This window comes from Ascaphus truei, unplaced genomic scaffold, assembly GCF_040206685.1.
Source record: "Ascaphus truei isolate aAscTru1 unplaced genomic scaffold, aAscTru1.hap1 HAP1_SCAFFOLD_1589, whole genome shotgun sequence".
Taxonomy (NCBI): Eukaryota; Metazoa; Chordata; class Amphibia; order Anura; family Ascaphidae; genus Ascaphus; species Ascaphus truei.
The window spans coordinates 14,356-32,238 of record NW_027454480.1 but is presented as its reverse complement, the minus strand read 5'-3'; the positions used below and the strand labels follow the sequence as shown (position 1 = coordinate 32,238).

General features: G+C 57.0%; 1 protein-coding gene across 1 annotated transcript in view; it reads right to left on the bottom strand.

The window, feature by feature from the left end:
• Positions 1-17,883, bottom strand: part of LOC142476421 (uncharacterized) — a 59,313-nt gene that overhangs the window by 29,908 nt on the left and 11,522 nt on the right. The window contains exons 2-3 of the mRNA XM_075581797.1: positions 14,971-15,084; positions 3,461-3,553 (exon numbers count right to left, since the gene is read on the bottom strand). Of these exons, the coding sequence (XP_075437912.1) occupies positions 3,461-3,553; positions 14,971-15,073 (196 nt within the window). The 5' untranslated portion in view covers positions 15,074-15,084. The remainder of the gene's footprint in view (positions 1-3,460; positions 3,554-14,970; positions 15,085-17,883) is intronic.

Sequence of the window (17,883 nt, the reverse complement as noted above, 5' to 3'; positions counted from 1 at the left end):
GGGAGGTGGTTGGAGGCGGGGCAGTGACGTCGCTGGGCCAATCGCCCGCGACGCACTGACGACAATGTCACGGCGCCGACGTCACGGCGCTGTGACGTTGACGCTGCTTCAGGCTGATTGGATGTTTTCAGCCGACAGCGCGCTGAAAAACAGCTTGGGGCTCGGCTGAAAACTCCAGCGCCTCAGCACGCCTGCGGACGCTCGCGTGAGCCCCCTCTCAAGGCATCCTCATTGAGGATGCAGGGGCTCAGCGCTGACCGTCCGCACGGCTCAGCGCGGCCTGTCCTTCTATGGACTCGGCCTAAGCCCAGTGAGTTCCTACCACAGCTACAGAAATGACCTGCATAGTCAGAACAAGGGGTGTTCCAGACATGAAAAATGCAGCAATACATCAAAAAGACCAGGATTATAGAAAAACTACTAGCGCAAAGGACATGTTTACAGATGACAAAGGATTTATAATATCAACTGAATAGGAAAAGCCCGAATAACTCCCATACATAAACTACACTCAACACTATAGAAAAGATTAGACAATAGAGGTAAAAAATGGAACGATACAAAGTTACCTTATAAGTTGCAAATGTAACCGATGCAAAAGCAACTTTGTAGCAGTCCACAACGAGGGGCCGGTAAACACAACGCAGGCATTGTCGTATGAAAAAGGGAAACTTATTGGATATACCCATTAAAAACTCTGTCTCCCCTAGATCTGTGACCTGGGGTCATTCCTTAGGGAGTAGTACACCTCTGTGGATTAGCTTTTTGTATCCATCTAAGCTTTAGATTATTAACGGCTCAGCTTTTATACACTTCAAATTGTCCTCAACGTGTGTGTGTGTGTGTGTGTGTATATTTATATATATATATATATATATATATATACCCAACCTGCTTCAATCATCAAGCCAAGTCATGAGCCCTGCTGGATATTCAAAGTATAAGCTTTAATGATTTGCACGCTTTGCATGTCATTTCCATCTGCATTTTCTCCCCCCCCCCCTTTTTCCCCCCTGTATTTTAGGTGCTGATATAGAGTCCTGTAACATGACAATGGATGGGCATTTCCCGACCATCATACGCAGCGACCACATATCAAAGCTTAAGGGGACGTGATAAGAACGTTATCCAAATATTCCAGGAACGCTGATGTAATATCACATCTGTATTTTTCTCACATTTATTGTGTCACTGTGGATGCCGTAAATATGGCGTATTGCTATCCCTGACGGTTTATCAGCATGAACTGTATTGTTTCATTTAATTGGTACATAATTAGGGAGCGTATATATAGGACTATCTCCCTATCAATTCCGGAACCCTGAGGAAGCGAGCTGGTACTCGTGAAACGCGTAGGGCGCTCTATTTTGTGCTGGTATCAGAGGCAAATTGTCAGAGGAGGAGAGCAGTAAACAGTGACAGTGTGCGGAAGATAGTGGAGGAATCCTGGGCGGTCCCAACTCGCCATCACGCGTCAATGCGCGAGCGCATCAGAACGGGAGGCGGAGCCTGGACACAAACGCAGACCAGGAAGTGACCGGGACCTCTACACCCTGTAGAGCAACTTGGCGTCACACGTGGACACCGGAGCATCGCGGACACCCTGCAAACCTACTCTGGAGCCAAAGACACCAGCACCTGTGATCAGATTGATCTACTGTACATGCGCACTGAAAATTTGTGAACGAGTTTCCAAGTCTCCCCATTTTGTATGTTTTGTTAAACAGTGTTACACGTTATTGTACCACGATATCCTCGCTCTCTCATGTACTGGCTTATTCCCATGGTAACGGGCAGCCATCCCATCCATTGTGTTAGAGCTAAGTATACACCTATCTCCACGTTACCTTATCACAGTCACTTTCACCAAGTGCTCGTGGATTGTACACGTGCTGATTACGTTCTGCGTGTGTGTTTCATGTGCCCAGTGGGTACAGTGTGACGGGGAGGGAAGGGGTTAAACTTATTTGCTATGCATTACTGTGTTTGCCCTATCCCAGCCATTTTTATTCCCCATTTACAAGCCATTTCCTGCCTGCCAGGTTAAAAGGAAAAAATGCATTGCTTGCCATACCCTCTAACCGACACATGATGGCAGTATAGAAACCGGCATTTCAATGAGCTATAGGTATTTTTATGACCGAGCCTCAAAGGGGTCTCAATGGGCTGTAGGTATTTTTATGACCGAGCCTCAAAAGGGGTCTCACAGATTTAGAGTCTCCCTGTCTAAAAGGGTGTCAGTTATGAAAAGACCCAGATACCCATAAGTTATACACGGACGGCATTCTGAGGTATCACAGATGACAGTCTATTGACATTTATTGGTTAAAAATCAGACGGAGCGGCACCAAGTTATGGGTGTAGCCCAGGTATGCTAAGTGGCATGGGCATCAACCTGACCCATGCGCCCTGCCCACCGGACAGCCCTTTTGACCGGTCTTATGAACTGTGGGTAACTTGGCTATTCGTGTTTTTTTTGTTCCCATGAGGGTATTGGATCCACATGTTAAAGATAGCTTTGGGCAGTCTATAACTGTGGCTTCCCAGGTATTTCCCAGGGTGATTCCTGAATTTTGATCCATGATGTAAAGATGCAAGACTTTGTTCCAGCCCAGCAGCAACCAGTCCAGGAGTGAAGGGGTTAACAACAACATAACCACAGGACGTTTAAAACCAAGGCTGCATTTCTGGCGCTTGCAAGCAAAGGACAATTTCTTTCGTTCCAAGGACAATTGCTTTTGTTTCCTGATCCCAGTGAGGGTGGTTTTCAGTGTATTCTGCAGATGTCGTGTGTTTGTCTATTAAGGAAATAAATAACAATTTATTTTGCAACTTGTTCTGTTCAATCAAGTACCCAGAAATATAAATGTGTTGATAAAAGTTGGTGTCACCATGACATGCAGGTCTACGTTGTATTAATCCTGGAAGGGATCTCCAGGGCTCATTGTTCCCGTCACTGTGTTCTATGGAGCTGTAATTACTATTATTATGCACACACGGTGATATAGTCACAGTAGATATATAGAAGGTTTACCCTGGGGTTTCTTTGTTGTTTCCTTATCTCTGCTCAATACACCACTTTGAGGACACGCGCCAAGGAGGACTTTTCTTCAGCACGCCCCTGAAGATCTACCTAATTATTTAAACACCTGATTGTAATTATCCCCTTAATTTAGCTGATAAAAACAGAGTTTCACTTACCCTGACTCTTAATTACTCATTGATTGTCCAATTCATACATCATTTTGTTTCAAAAGACATGGAATTGGTTAATATAAACCCTATTAAATATGTAAGAAAATACTGGTTTTGATTGAAGAAGGTTACCCTGGAAACCCGCTGGCGTTTCCGCACTCATCGTTGCGGTTCCCAAACGTTTTCTCGCCCCTGTACATTGTGTAGATAAATAAGAACGTGTGTCCCACAGAGAACAACGCCGGCCGGCCGAGTTAATACTCACGTCTGACGTGTTTCAGAAGCTGCCGACCTTCCATTGGCTGGTGGTTTCTCGCACGAGTCTTCTCCTCAGCCTCGGTCTTCACGATTACACGGCCTGTGATCGGGAACATTACCACCATGATATTATACACGGTGTAACAGTCTGTGCAGTTTCATCAATCGCCCCTGGAGGGCGCTGGTAGCCATACTGGTGCCAGAAAGAGTAAGGTACCTTGTTGGCTTTAATGGAGCAACATATGAAAGGAACAAGTTTGTCTTTGTGACAGGGTGAATAAACGTCACCAGCCATATACCTGGCAAACCAATGTTTAGGCTTGCAGTGCAGCAGTGAGGAGGTTATGTTTCAGTTGAGAAGGGCTGCTTAATTAGTCTGACCCCAGCTGCATAATCAAGGTGTTTTAAAACCCCCAGGCTGTACACACATGCAGGCTAGCTGGTCAGGAGACAGGACTGAAATACTGAAGAGATTACTGCTATAAGGTCTGTTTTCAAAGTACATGTATGATGAACTGTCTGTGTCCTGCATGCTGAAGAGAAGCTGCCTTGTTTTCTATGCTGGAGAGAAGCTATTTTGTTTTTGTCTGCTGAAGAGAAGCTATTTTGTTTTTGTATGCTGAAGAGAAGCTATTTTGTTTTGTGTGCTGTATGTTTTTAAGGCTCAATAAAGAAGCCTTATCAGGAGAACCCGCGTGTGTGGTTGCATGTACCCTGTAACAGTCTTGTGCAAAAGCTTCTCATCAGATCTGATCAGTCTTTCAAATACAATGTTTTATTAAAGTAATGGGGGCTTTCACCCTTAACTCTTTGGGGGCCATAGGACATAGTCACTACGCCATGGGGACTGGCACTTCCGGGGTCCCAGAACACCGTCACTACGCCATGGGGACTGGCACTTCCGGGGTCCCAGAACACCGTCACTACGCCATGGGGACTGGCACTCCCGGGGGTCACTTTGCCGCTTTGACGTTGGGGGAAGGTAGGGGGATTGTCACAGATGCTGGGGCAGGGGGATTGTCACAGACGCTGGGGAGGTGGGATTGTCACCGACGCTGGGGCTGGGGGATTGTTACAGATGCTGGGGAGGGGGGATTGTCACAGACGCTGGGGAGGGGGGATTGTCACAGACGCTGGGGAGGGGGGAATGTCACAGGCGCTGGGGAGGGGGGATTGTCACAGGCGCTGGGGAAGGGGGATTGTCACAGGCGCTGGGGAGGGGAGATTGTCACAGACGCTGAGGAGGGGGGATTGTCACAGACGCTGGGGAGGGGGGATTGTCACAGACGCTGGGGAGGGGGATTGTCACAGACGCTGGGGAGGGGGATTGTCACAGGCGCTGGGGAGGGGAGATTGTCACAGACGCTGGGGAGGGGGGATTGTCACAGACGCTGGGGAGGGGGGATTGTCACAGGCGCTGGGGAGGGGGGATTGTCACAAGCGCTGGGGAGGGGGGATTGTCACAGACGCTGGGGAGGGGGGATTGTCACAGACACTGGGGAAAAGGGGGATTGTCACAGACGCTGGGGAGGGGGGATTGTCACAGACGCTGGGGAGGGGCGATTGTCACAGACGCTGGGGAGGGGGGATTGTCACAGACGCTAGGGAGGGGGGACTATCACAGATGCTGGGGAGGGGGGATTGTCACAGACAATGGGGAGGGGGATTGTCACAGGCGCTGGGGAGGGGGGATTGTCACAGACGCTGGGGAGGGGGGATTGTCACAGACGCTGGGGAGGGGGATTGTCACAGATGCTGGGGAGGGGGATTGTCACAGACGCTGGGGAGGGGGGATTGTCACAGACGCTGGGGAGGGGGGATTGTCACAGACGCTGGGGAGGGGGGAATGTCACAGGCGCTGGGGAGGGGGGATTGTCACAGGCGCTGGGGAAGGGGGATTGTCACAGGCGCTGGGGAGGGGAGATTGTCACAGACGCTGAGGAGGGGGGATTGTCACAGACGCTGGGGAGGGGGGATTGTCACAGACGCTGGGGAGGGGGATTGTCACAGACGCTGGGGAGGGGGATTGTCACAGGCGCTGGGGAGGGGAGATTGTCACAGACGCTGGGGAGGGGGGATTGTCACAGACGCTGGGGAGGGGGGATTGTCACAGGCGCTGGGGAGGGGGGATTGTCACAGGCGCTGGGGAGGGGGGATTGTCACAGACGCTGGGGAGGGGGGATTGTCACAGACACTGGGGAAAAGGGGGATTGTCACAGACGCTGGGGAGGGGGGATTGTCACAGACGCTGGGGAGGGGCGATTGTCACAGACGCTGGGGAGGGGGGATTGTCACAGACGCTAGGGAGGGGGGACTATCACAGATGCTGGGGAGGGGGGATTGTCACAGACAATGGGGAGGGGGATTGTCACAGGCGCTGGGGAGGGGGGATTGTCACAGACGCTGGGGAGGGGGGATTGTCACAGATGCTGGGGAGGGGGATTGTCACAGACGCTGGGGAGGGGGGATTGTCACAGGCGCTGGGGAAGGGGGATTGTCACAGGCGCTGGGGAGGGGGATTGTCACAGACGCTGGGGAGGGGGGATTGTCACAGACGCTGGGGAGGGGGGATTGTCACAGACGCTGGGGAGGGGGGATTGTCACAGGCGCTGGGGAGGGGGGATTGTCACAGACGCTGGGGAGGGGGGATTGACACAGACACTGGGGAAAAGGGGGATTGTCACAGACGCTGGGGAGGGGTGATTGTCACAGACGCTGGGGAGGGGGGATTGTCACAGACGCTGGGGAGGGGGGATTGTCACAGACGCTGTGGAGGGGGGATTGTCACAGACGCTGTGGAGGGGGGATTGTCACTGATGCTGGGGAGGGGGGATTGTCACAGACGCTGGGGAGGGGGATTGTCACAGGCGCTGGGGAGGGGGATTGTCACAGGCGCTGGAAAGGGGGGATTGTCACAGATGCTGGGAGGGGGGATTGTCACAGACGGTGGGGAGGGGGATTGTCACAGACGCTGGGGAGGGGGAATTGACACAGACGCTGGGGAGGGGTGATTGTGACATACGCTGGGGAGGGGGGATTGACACAGACACTGGGGAAAAGGGGGATTGTCACAGACGCTGGGGAGGGGTGATTGTCACAGACGCTGGGGAGGGGGGATTGTCACAGACGCTGGGGAGGGGGGATTGTCACAGACGCTGTGGAGGGGGGATTGTCACAGACGCTGTGGAGGGGGGATTGTCACTGATGCTGGGGAGGGGGGATTGTCACAGACGCTGGGGAGGGGGATTGTCACAGGCGCTGGGGAGGGGGATTGTCACAGACGCTAGGGAGGGGGGACTATCACAGATGCTGGGGAGGGGGGATTGTCACAGACAATGGGGAGGGGGATTGTCACAGGCGCTGGGGAGGGGGGATTGTCACAGACGCTGGGGAGGGGGGATTGTCACAGATGCTGGGGAGGGGGATTGTCACAGACGCTGGGGAGGGGGGATTGTCACAGGCGCTGGGGAAGGGGGATTGTCACAGGCGCTGGGGAGGGGGATTGTCACAGACGCTGGGGAGGGGGGATTGTCACAGACGCTGGGGAGGGGGGATTGTCACAGACGCTGGGGAGGGGGGATTGTCACAGGCGCTGGGGAGGGGGGATTGTCACAGACGCTGGGGAGGGGGGATTGACACAGACACTGGGGAAAAGGGGGATTGTCACAGACGCTGGGGAGGGGTGATTGTCACAGACGCTGGGGAGGGGGGATTGTCACAGACGCTGGGGAGGGGGGATTGTCACAGACGCTGTGGAGGGGGGATTGTCACAGACGCTGTGGAGGGGGGATTGTCACTGATGCTGGGGAGGGGGGATTGTCACAGACGCTGGGGAGGGGGATTGTCACAGGCGCTGGGGAGGGGGATTGTCACAGGCGCTGGAAAGGGGGGATTGTCACAGATGCTGGGAGGGGGGATTGTCACAGACGGTGGGGAGGGGGATTGTCACAGACGCTGGGGAGGGGGAATTGACACAGACGCTGGGGAGGGGTGATTGTAACATACGCTGGGGAGGGGGGATTGACACAGACACTGGGGAAAAGGGGGATTGTCACAGACGCTGGGGAGGGGTGATTGTCACAGACGCTGGGGAGGGGGGATTGTCACAGACGCTGGGGAGGGGGGATTGTCACAGACGCTGTGGAGGGGGGATTGTCACAGACGCTGTGGAGGGGGGATTGTCACTGATGCTGGGGAGGGGGGATTGTCACAGACGCTGGGGAGGGGGATTGTCACAGGCGCTGGGGAGGGGGATTGTCACAGGCGCTGGAAAGGGGGGATTGTCACAGATGCTGGGAGGGGGGATTGTCACAGACGGTGGGGAGGGGGATTGTCACAGACGCTGGGGAGGGGGAATTGACACAGACGCTGGGGAGGGGTGATTGTGACATACGCTGGGGAGGGGGGATTGTCACAGGCGCTGGGGAGGGGGGATTGTCACAGACGCTGGGGAGGGGGGATTGTCACAGACGCTGGGGCAGGGGGATTGTTACAGACGCTGGGGAGGAGGGATTGTCACAGGCGCTGGGAAGGGGGGATTGTCACAGATGCTGGGGTGGGGGGGACTGTCACAGATGCTGGGGAGAGGGGACTGTCACAGACGCTGGGGAGGGGGGACTGTCACAGACGCTGGGGAGGGGGGACTGTCACAGACGCTGGGGAGGGGGGACTGTCACAGACGCTGGGGAGGGGGGATTGTCACAGACGCTGGGGCAGGGGGATTGTCACAGACGCTGGGGAGGAGGGATAGTCACAGGCGCTGGGGAGGGGAGACTGTCACAGATGCTGGGGAGAGGGGACTGTCACAGACGCTGGGGAGGGGGGACTGCCACAGACGCTGGGGAGGAGGGATTGTCACAGACGCTGGGGAGGGGGGATTGTCACAGACGCTGGGGAGGGGGGATTGTTACAGATGCTGGGGAGGGGGGATTGTCACAGACGCTGGGGAGGGGGATTGTCACAGACGCTGGGGAGGGGGGATTGTCACGCGCTGGGGAGGGGGGATTGCCACAGACGCTGGGGAGGGGGGATTGTCACAGGCGCTGGGGAGGGGGAATTGTCACAGACGCTGGGGAGGGGGGATTGTCACAGACGCTGGGGAGGGGGGATTGTCACAGGCGCTGGGGAGGGGGGATTGTCACAGACGCTGGGGAGGGGGGATTGTCACAGGCGCTGGGGAGGGGGGATTGTCACAGGCGCTGGGGAGGGGGGATTGTCACAGGCGCTGGGGAGGGGGGATTGTCACAGACGCTGGGGAGGGGGATTGTCACAGGCGCTGGGGAGGGGGGATTGTCACAGGCGCTGGGGAGAGGGGATGTCACAGACGCTGGGGATGGGGGATTGTCACAGACGCTGGGGAGGGGGGATTGTCACAGACGCTGGGGAGGGGGGACTGTCACAGACGCTGGGGGGGGGACTGTCACAGATGCTGGGGAGGGGGGATTGTCACAGACGCTGGGGAGGGGGGATTGTCAAAGACGCTGGGGAGGGGGGATTGTCACAGACGCTGGGGAGGGGGGACTGTCACAGACGCTGGGGAGGGGGGATTGTCACAGACGCTGGAGAGGGGGGATTGTCACAGACACTGGGGAGGGGGAACTGTCACAGACGCTGGGGAGGGGGGATTGTCACAGGCGCTGGGGAGGGGGGATTGTCACAGAAGCTGGGGAGGGGGGATTGTCACAGACGCTGGGGACGGGGATAGTCACAGACGCTGGGGAGGGGGGATTGTCACAGGCGCTGGGGAGGGGGGATTGTCAAAGACGCTGGGGAGGGGGGATTGACACAGACACTGGGGAAAAGGGGGATTGTCACAGACGCTGGGGAGGGGTGATTGTCACAGACGCTGGGGAGGGGGGATTGTCACAGACGCTGGGGAGGGGGGATTGTCACAGACGCTGGGGAGGGGGGATTGTCAGAGACGCTGGGGAGGGGGGATTGTCACAGACGCTGGGGAGGGGGATTGTCACAGGCGCTGGGGAGGGGGATTGTCACAGGCGCTGGGGAGGGGGGATTGTCACAGACGCTGGGGAGGGGGGATTGTCACAGGCGCTGGGGAGGGGGGATTGTCACAGACGCTGGGGCAGAGGGATTGTTACAGACGCTGGGGAGGAGGGATTGTCACAGGCGCTGGGGAGGGGGGATTGTCACAGATGCTGGGGTGGGGTGGACTGTCACAGATGCTGGGGAGAGGGGACTGTCACAGACGCTGGGGAGGGGGGACTGTCACAGACGCTGGGGAGGGGGGACTGTCACAGACGCTGGGGAGGGGGGACTGTCACAGACGCTGGGGAGGGGGGATTGTCACAGACGCTGGGGAGGGGGGATTGTCACAGACGCTGGGGAGGGGGGATTGTCACAGATGCTGGGGAGGGGGGATTGTCACAGACGCTGGGGAGGGGGATTGTCACAGACGCTGGGGAGGGGGGATTGTCACAGGCGCTGGGGAGGGGGGATTGTCACAGACGCTGGGGAGGGGGGATTGTTACAGATGCTGGGGAGGGGGGATTGTCACAGACGCTGGGGAGGGGGATTGTCACAGACGCTGGGGAGGGGGGATTGTCACAGGCGCTGGGGAGGGGGGATTGTCACAGACGCTGGGAAGGGGGGATTGTCACAGGCGCTGGGGAGGGGGAATTGTCACAGACGCTGGGGAGGGGGGATTGTCACAGACGCTGGGGAGGGGGGATTGTCACAGGCGCTGGGGAGGGGGGATTGTCACAGACGCTGGGGAGGGGGGATTGTCACAGGCGCTGGGGAGGGGGGATTGTCAAAGGCGCTGGGGAGGGGGGATTGTCACAGGCGCTGGGGAGGGGGGATTGTCACAGACGCTGGGGATGGGGGATTGTCACAGACGCTGGGGATGGGGGATTGTCACAGACGCTGGGGAGGGGGGATTGTCACAGACGCTGGGGAGGGGGGACTGTCACAGACGCTGGGGGGGGGACTGTCACAGATGCTGGGGAGGGGGGATTGTCACAGACGCTGGGGAGGGGGGATTGTCAAAGACGCTGGGGAGGGGGGATTGTCACAGACGCTGGGGAGGGGGGACTGTCACAGACGCTGGGGAGGGGGGATTGTCACAGACGCTGGAGAGGGGGGATTGTCACAGACACTGGGGAGGGGGAACTGTCACAGACGCTGGGGAGGGGGGATTGTCACAGGCGCTGGGGAGGGGGGATTGTCACAGAAGCTGGGGAGGGGGGATTGTCACAGACGCTGGGGACGGGGATAGTCACAGACGCTGGGGAGGGGGGATTGTCACAGGCGCTGGGGAGGGGGGATTGTCAAAGACGCTGGGGAGGGGGGATTGACACAGACACTGGGGAAAAGGGGGATTGTCACAGACGCTGGGGAGGGGTGATTGTCACAGACGCTGGGGAGGGGGGATTGTCACAGACGCTGGGGAGGGGGGATTGTCACAGACGCTGGGGAGGGGGGATTGTCAGAGACGCTGGGGAGGGGGGATTGTCACAGACGCTGGGGAGGGGGATTGTCACAGGCGCTGGGGAGGGGGATTGTCACAGGCGCTGGGGAGGGGGGATTGTCACAGACGCTGGGGAGGGGGGATTGTCACAGGCGCTGGGGAGGGGGGATTGTCACAGACGCTGGGGCAGAGGGATTGTTACAGACGCTGGGGAGGAGGGATTGTCACAGGCGCTGGGGAGGGGGGATTGTCACAGATGCTGGGGTGGGGTGGACTGTCACAGATGCTGGGGAGAGGGGACTGTCACAGACGCTGGGGAGGGGGGACTGTCACAGATGCTGGGGAGGGGGGACTGTCACAGACGCTGGGGAGGGGGGACTGTCACAGACGCTGGGGAGGGGGGATTGTCACAGACGCTGGGGAGGGGGGATTGTCACAGACGCTGGGGAGGGGGGATTGTCACAGATGCTGGGGAGGGGGGATTGTCACAGACGCTGGGGAGGGGGATTGTCACAGACGCTGGGGAGGGGGGATTGTCACAGGCGCTGGGGAGGGGGGATTGTCACAGACGCTGGGGAGGGGGGATTGTTACAGATGCTGGGGAGGGGGGATTGTCACAGACGCTGGGGAGGGGGATTGTCACAGACGCTGGGGAGGGGGGATTGTCACAGGCGCTGGGGAGGGGGGATTGTCACAGACGCTGGGAAGGGGGGATTGTCACAGGCGCTGGGGAGGGGGAATTGTCACAGACGCTGGGGAGGGGGGATTGTCACAGACGCTGGGGAGGGGGGATTGTCACAGGCGCTGGGGAGGGGGGATTGTCACAGACGCTGGGGAGGGGGGATTGTCACAGGCGCTGGGGAGGGGGGATTGTCAAAGGCGCTGGGGAGGGGGGATTGTCACAGGCGCTGGGGAGGGGGGATTGTCACAGACGCTGGGGATGGGGGATTGTCACAGACGCTGGGGAGGGGGGATTGCCACAGATGCTGGGGAGGGGGGACTGTCACAGACGCTGGGGGGGGGGACTGTCACAGACGCTGGGGAGGGGGGATTGTCACAGACGCTGGGGAGGGGGGATTGTCACAGACGCTGGGGGGGGGGATTGTCACAGGCGCTGGGGAGGGGGGATTGTCACAGACGCTGGGGAGGGGGGATTGTCACAGATGCTGGGGAGGGGGGATTGTCACAGACGCTGGGGAGGGGGGACTGTCACAGACGCTGGGGAGGGGGGACTGTCACAGACGCTGGGGAGGGGGGACTGTCACAGACGCTGGGGAGGGGGGACTGTCACAGACACTGGGGAGGGGGAACTGTCACAGATGCTGGGGAGGGGGGATTGTCACAGGCGCTGGGGAGGGGGGATTGTCACAGACGCTGGGGAGGGGGGATTGTCACAGACGCTGGGGACGGGGATAGTCACAGACGCTGGGGAGGGGGGATTGTCACAGACGCTGGGGAGGGAGGATTGTCAAAGACGCTGGGGAGGGGGGATTGACACAGACACTGGGGAAAAGGGGGATTGTCACAGACGCTGGGGAGGGGTGATTGTCACAGACGCTGGGGAGGGGGGATTGTCACAGACGCTGGGGAAGGGGGACTGTCACAGACGCTGGGGAGGGGGGATTGTCACAGACGCTGGGGAGGGGGGATTGTCACAGACACTGGGGAGGGGGAACTGTCACAGACGCTGGGGAGGGGGGATTGTCACAGGCGCTGGGGAGGGGGGATTGTCACAGAAGCTGGGGAGGGGGGATTGTCACAGACGCTGGGGACGGGGATAGTCACAGACGCTGGGGAGGGGGGATTGTCACAGGCGCTGGGGAGGGGGGATTGTCAAAGACGCTGGGGAGGGGGGATTGACACAGACACTGGGGAAAAGGGGGATTGTCACAGACGCTGGGGAGGGGTGATTGTCACAGACGCTGGGGAGGGGGGATTGTCACAGACGCTGGGGAGGGGGGATTGTCACAGACGCTGGGGAGGGGGGATTGTCAGAGACGCTGGGGAGGGGGGATTGTCACAGACGCTGGGGAGGGGGATTGTCACAGGCGCTGGGGAGGGGGATTGTCACAGGCGCTGGGGAGGGGGGATTGTCACAGACGCTGGGGAGGGGGGATTGTCACAGGCGCTGGAGAGGGGGGATTGTCACAGACGCTGGGGCAGAGGGATTGTTACAGACGCTGGGGAGGAGGGATTGTCACAGGCGATGGGGCAGGGGGGATTGTCACAGATGCTGGGGTGGGGGGGACTGTCACAGATGCTGGGGAGAGGGGACTGTCACAGACGCTGGGGAGGGGGGACTGTCACAGACGCTGGGGAGGGGGGACTGTCACAGACGCTGGGGAGGGGGGACTGTCACAGACGCTGGGGAGGGGGGATTGTCACAGACGCTGGGGCAGGGGGATTGTCACAGACGCTGGGGAGGAGGGATTGTCACAGGCGCTGGGGAGGGGAGACTGTCACAGATGCTGGGGAGAGGGGACTGTCACAGACGCTGGGGAGGGGGGACTGTCACAGACGCTGGGGAGGGGGGATTGTCACAGACGCTGGGGAGGGGGGATTGTCACAGACGCTGGGGAGGGGGGATTGTTACAGATGCTGGGGAGGGGGGATTGTCACAGACGCTGGGGAGGGGGATTGTCACAGACGCTGGGGAGGGGGGATTGTCACAGGCGCTGGGGAGGGGGAATTGTCACAGACGCTGGGGAGGGGGGATTGTCACAGACGCTGGAGAGGCGGGATTGTCACAGGCGCTGGGGAGGGGGGATTGTCACAGACGCTGGGGAGGGGGGATTGTCACAGGCGCTGGGGAGGGGGGATTGTCACAGGCGCTGTGGAGGGGGGATTGTCACAGGCGCTGGGGAGGGGGGATTGTCACAGACGCTGGGGAGGGGGGATTGTCACAGACACTGGGGAGGGGGGATTGTCACAGACGCTGGGGATGGGGGATTGTCACAGACGCTGGGGAGGGGGGATTGTCACAGACGCTGGGGTGGGGGGACTGTCACAGACGCTGGGGAGGGGGGATTGTCACAGACGCTGGGGCAGGGGGATTGTCACAGACGCTGGGGAGGAGGGATTGTCACAGGCGCTGGGGAGGGGAGACTGTCACAGATGCTGGGGAGAGGGGACTGTCACAGACGCTGGGGAGGGGGGACTGTCACAGACGCTGGGGAGGGGGGATTGTCACAGACGCTGGGGAGGGGGGATTGTCACAGACGCTGGGGAGGGGGGATTGTTACAGATGCTGGGGAGGGGGGATTGTCACAGACGCTGGGGAGGGGGATTGTCACAGACGCTGGGGAGGGGGGATTGTCACAGGCGCTGGGGAGGGGGGATTGTCACAGACGCTGGGGAGGGGGGATTGTCACAGGCGCTGGGGAGGGGGAATTGTCACAGACGCTGGGGAGGGGGGATTGTCACAGACGCTGGGGAGGGGGGATTGTCACAGGCGCTGGGGAGGGGGGATTGTCACACGCTGGGGAGGGGGGATTGTCACAGGCGCTGGGGAGGGGGGATTGTCACAGGCGCTGGGGAGGGGGGATTGTCACAGGCACTGGGGAGGGGGGATTGTCACAGGCACTGGGGAGGGGGGATTGTCACAGACGCTGGGGAGGGGTATTGTCACAGACGCTGGGGATGGGGGATTGTCACAGATGCTGGGGAGGGGGGACTGTCACAGACGCTGGGGGGGGGACTGTCACAGACGCTGGGGAGGGGAGATTGTCACAGACGCTGGGGAGGGGGGATTGTCACAGACGCTGGGGAGGGGGGATTGTCACAGATGCTGGGGAGGGGGGATTGTCACAGACGCTGGGGAGGGGGGATTGTCACAGGCGCTGGGGAGGGGGGACTGTCACAGACGCTGGGGAGGGGGGACTGTCACAGACGCTGGGGAGGGGGGATTGTCACAGACGCTGGGGAGGGGGAACTGTCACAGACGCTGGGGAGGGGGGATTGTCACAGGCGCTGGGGAGGGGGGATTGTCACAGACGCTAGGGAGGGGGGATTGTCACAGACACTGGGGACGGGGATAGTCACAGACGCTGGGGAGGGGGGATTGTCACAGACGCTGGGGGGGTCTCACACACCTGTATTAGCTGGTTTGGGGGATTCCTGGTCTTCCCATTTCAGCGGTCTCTGGACACATGGCTCCTCCCCGCGCTCGATCATCGATACAATCTCACATTTCATCACTGAGAGGCCTGCGCAGAGCAACGGAATATTACAGGGGGAACGGGACGGTGACGGTGAGGGGGTTAACCAGGCTTATAATAAAGGTCAAGACCACTTGGTTAACCCTGACCCGTGTGTTAGGGTCTTAGAGTGTCAGCTCTGGGACCCAGGTGTCGAAAATGTATTACTACAACTGTATTCTGATTTTGCGACAATAAAGATTTCTGTAACTTTTGCCTTTACTGGGGTGCTGGGATCGGGAGATTTCTAGGCTGCAAGTTTCAGGGTGGGTTTGTTGGAGAAAGTCTTTACAGAATGTGTCTATGTAATGGGGTTCCGGAGTTACGGGATACCCCAAAAGTTGTATCTGGGGATTGAGTGATATCTTTGGATACAGCCAAGCACATTACTCCGCCAACCTCGTACCCTGAAAACGTTCTTACATCTCACCGCCAGGATCCCATCTTCCAGACAAGGTAAACGGGTATGAAGGGGTTAAAATATATCTGCAGGTATACATGGAGTCCATAGAATAGCTGGGGCTCCCCAGTATAGCAGAGGTACCCACATACATGAAAAGAAAATAAAGTGCGCAGCTAAATAATTAAGTGACGTGATAATAGATGTTAAAAAACATAACCTTAAATGGAGCGTCTGCAGCTGCGATGGAGGGGGGGCTCAGAAACCCCCTAGACTAGCAGATAAAGACAAAAAAGACACAGCGCACAACGCTCATAGTGCATAAAACAATATAATGAAGGTACAATAAATTAGGGTAAGTAATGTGCGTACATCAATAAAGATAAATAAATGCAGTTAGGGATAATGTTACCCAACGCCTCAGGAAACCGGAAGGAGTATCCTCTCAAGGGTTATGGCGCTGGTGTCTCGGATACAGGATCCTATTGGTAAGTAGGTAAGTAGATCGCCTCTAATAAGTTCTTTTCCCCCAAGAGCACGAGTCCAAAGCTGCTGCTGCCACTTGCAGTCCTTTGCCAGAGCACAGCTCCACACCGGCCGGGTCCTCTCACTCCCCTCTGTGCAGAAGCACTTCCGGGTCGATGACGTCACCACGGGGGGGGAGCGCTGGTAATCGCGCCGTTCACACTCGATCAGCTCAGATGGTGGGGTAATAGATTAGAGGTTGAGCTCTTGTCCAGTCATCCAACGCGTTTCGAAACGAAAACGTTTCTTCATCAGGGGAGTGAGAGGACCCGGCCGGTGTGGAGCTACTTACCAATAGGATCCTGTATCCGAGACACCAGCGCCATAACCCTTGAGAGGATACTCCTTCCGGTTTCCTGAGGCGTTGGGTAACATTATCCCTAACTGCATTTATTTATCTTTATTGATGTACGCACATTACTTACCCTAATTTATTGTACCTTCATTATATTGTTTTATGCACTATGAGCGTTGTGCGCTGTGTCTTTTTTGTCTTTACCCACATACATGCCCAGGTATCCTGAGCCTAGAGTAGGGGTTCAGGATGGTGCTCGAGCTTAGGTTATACAGCTGAGCAGGTTTGCAGTTCTTTTAAAAAGTGTAAAGTAATTTTCTCACGTGCGCCAGGAATGAGGCTCGTGACTGTAGGGAATATACACTCACCCCACCCCTGACACCAGAATAGGGACCCATAACTTTTAGCACACAGAAACAGGACACAATATATTTTATTAGACGGGTATAGTTTAATGTGTATAGATATTGATAACCTGTATATGAACTGAGGGCTTTCTAAGTCATGGATTCCGGAAAACCCAGCTGGCTCCGCTCTTTCCCGCTCACTAAATGCCTGTAACACCTCCATGCTCCCAACCATTCTCTCAATGCACATGTATCTGAAGGAACCTCAGCTGGTTACATCACAGAGTCCCCTCCATACAAATGTAACTCACATGCAAGTCCCATTACAAGTCTGCTTCCTTAGAAATGAGCGCATACAGTCACATAATCCAATTAACACTTTACAGGGCTGACTTCCAAATCACATCACGGTGCTTACACATAGATCACAAAACACTTTACCTCATATGGCTTGCCCAACTAGACTTGGGGATTGCATACACAGGGAATACATTCTCACATACATAGTGCATTACACATTCCCAGTTCTCCCCCAGGACATTAAATAGACTTGGTTGCAATAAGCCTTACATAGGTGGTCAAGTTACATGAATTTAGGGGTAGCTAGGTGGGGTTCATTTCAGTTTTTGATGCCAGCTACCCCTCCCGTCACATCTGCCATCACAGTCCCCATGGGTAATGAATCCCACACTGTAACTGCCCTTACTGTAAATGCCCTGAGTCCTTTGTACTGCCCGTGGGATGGATAGTTCTTTTGAAAGCTCCTTGTATTGTCCCCGAATATATTTGTACTTGTATATAGTTATCATGTCCCCTCTTAGACGCCTCTTTTCTAATGTAAATAAATCTAATTTAGCTAGCCTCTCCTCATAAGTTAGAATGTCCATCCCCTTTATTCATTTGGTGGCTCTTCTCTGCACTCTCTCTAGTTCCATAATGTCTTTTCTTAGGATTGGTGCCCAAAATTGTCCTTCATATTCAAGGTGCAGTCTTACTAGTGCTTTGTAAAGGGGCATAATTATGTCTATTTCCCTTCCAGAGAGAGGGGGAGAAAGAGAGGGGGAGAAAGAGAGGGGGGGAAAGAGAGGGGGTAAAGAGAGGGGGAAAAGGGGAAGAGAGGGGGGGGGAAGGGGAGGAGAGGGAAGGGGGAAGAGAGGGGGAGAGAGGGAGAGTGTGGGAGAAAGAGGGGGGAGAGAGAGAGGGGGGGGAAAGAGGGGGAGAGAGAGGGGGAGAGGGAGGGG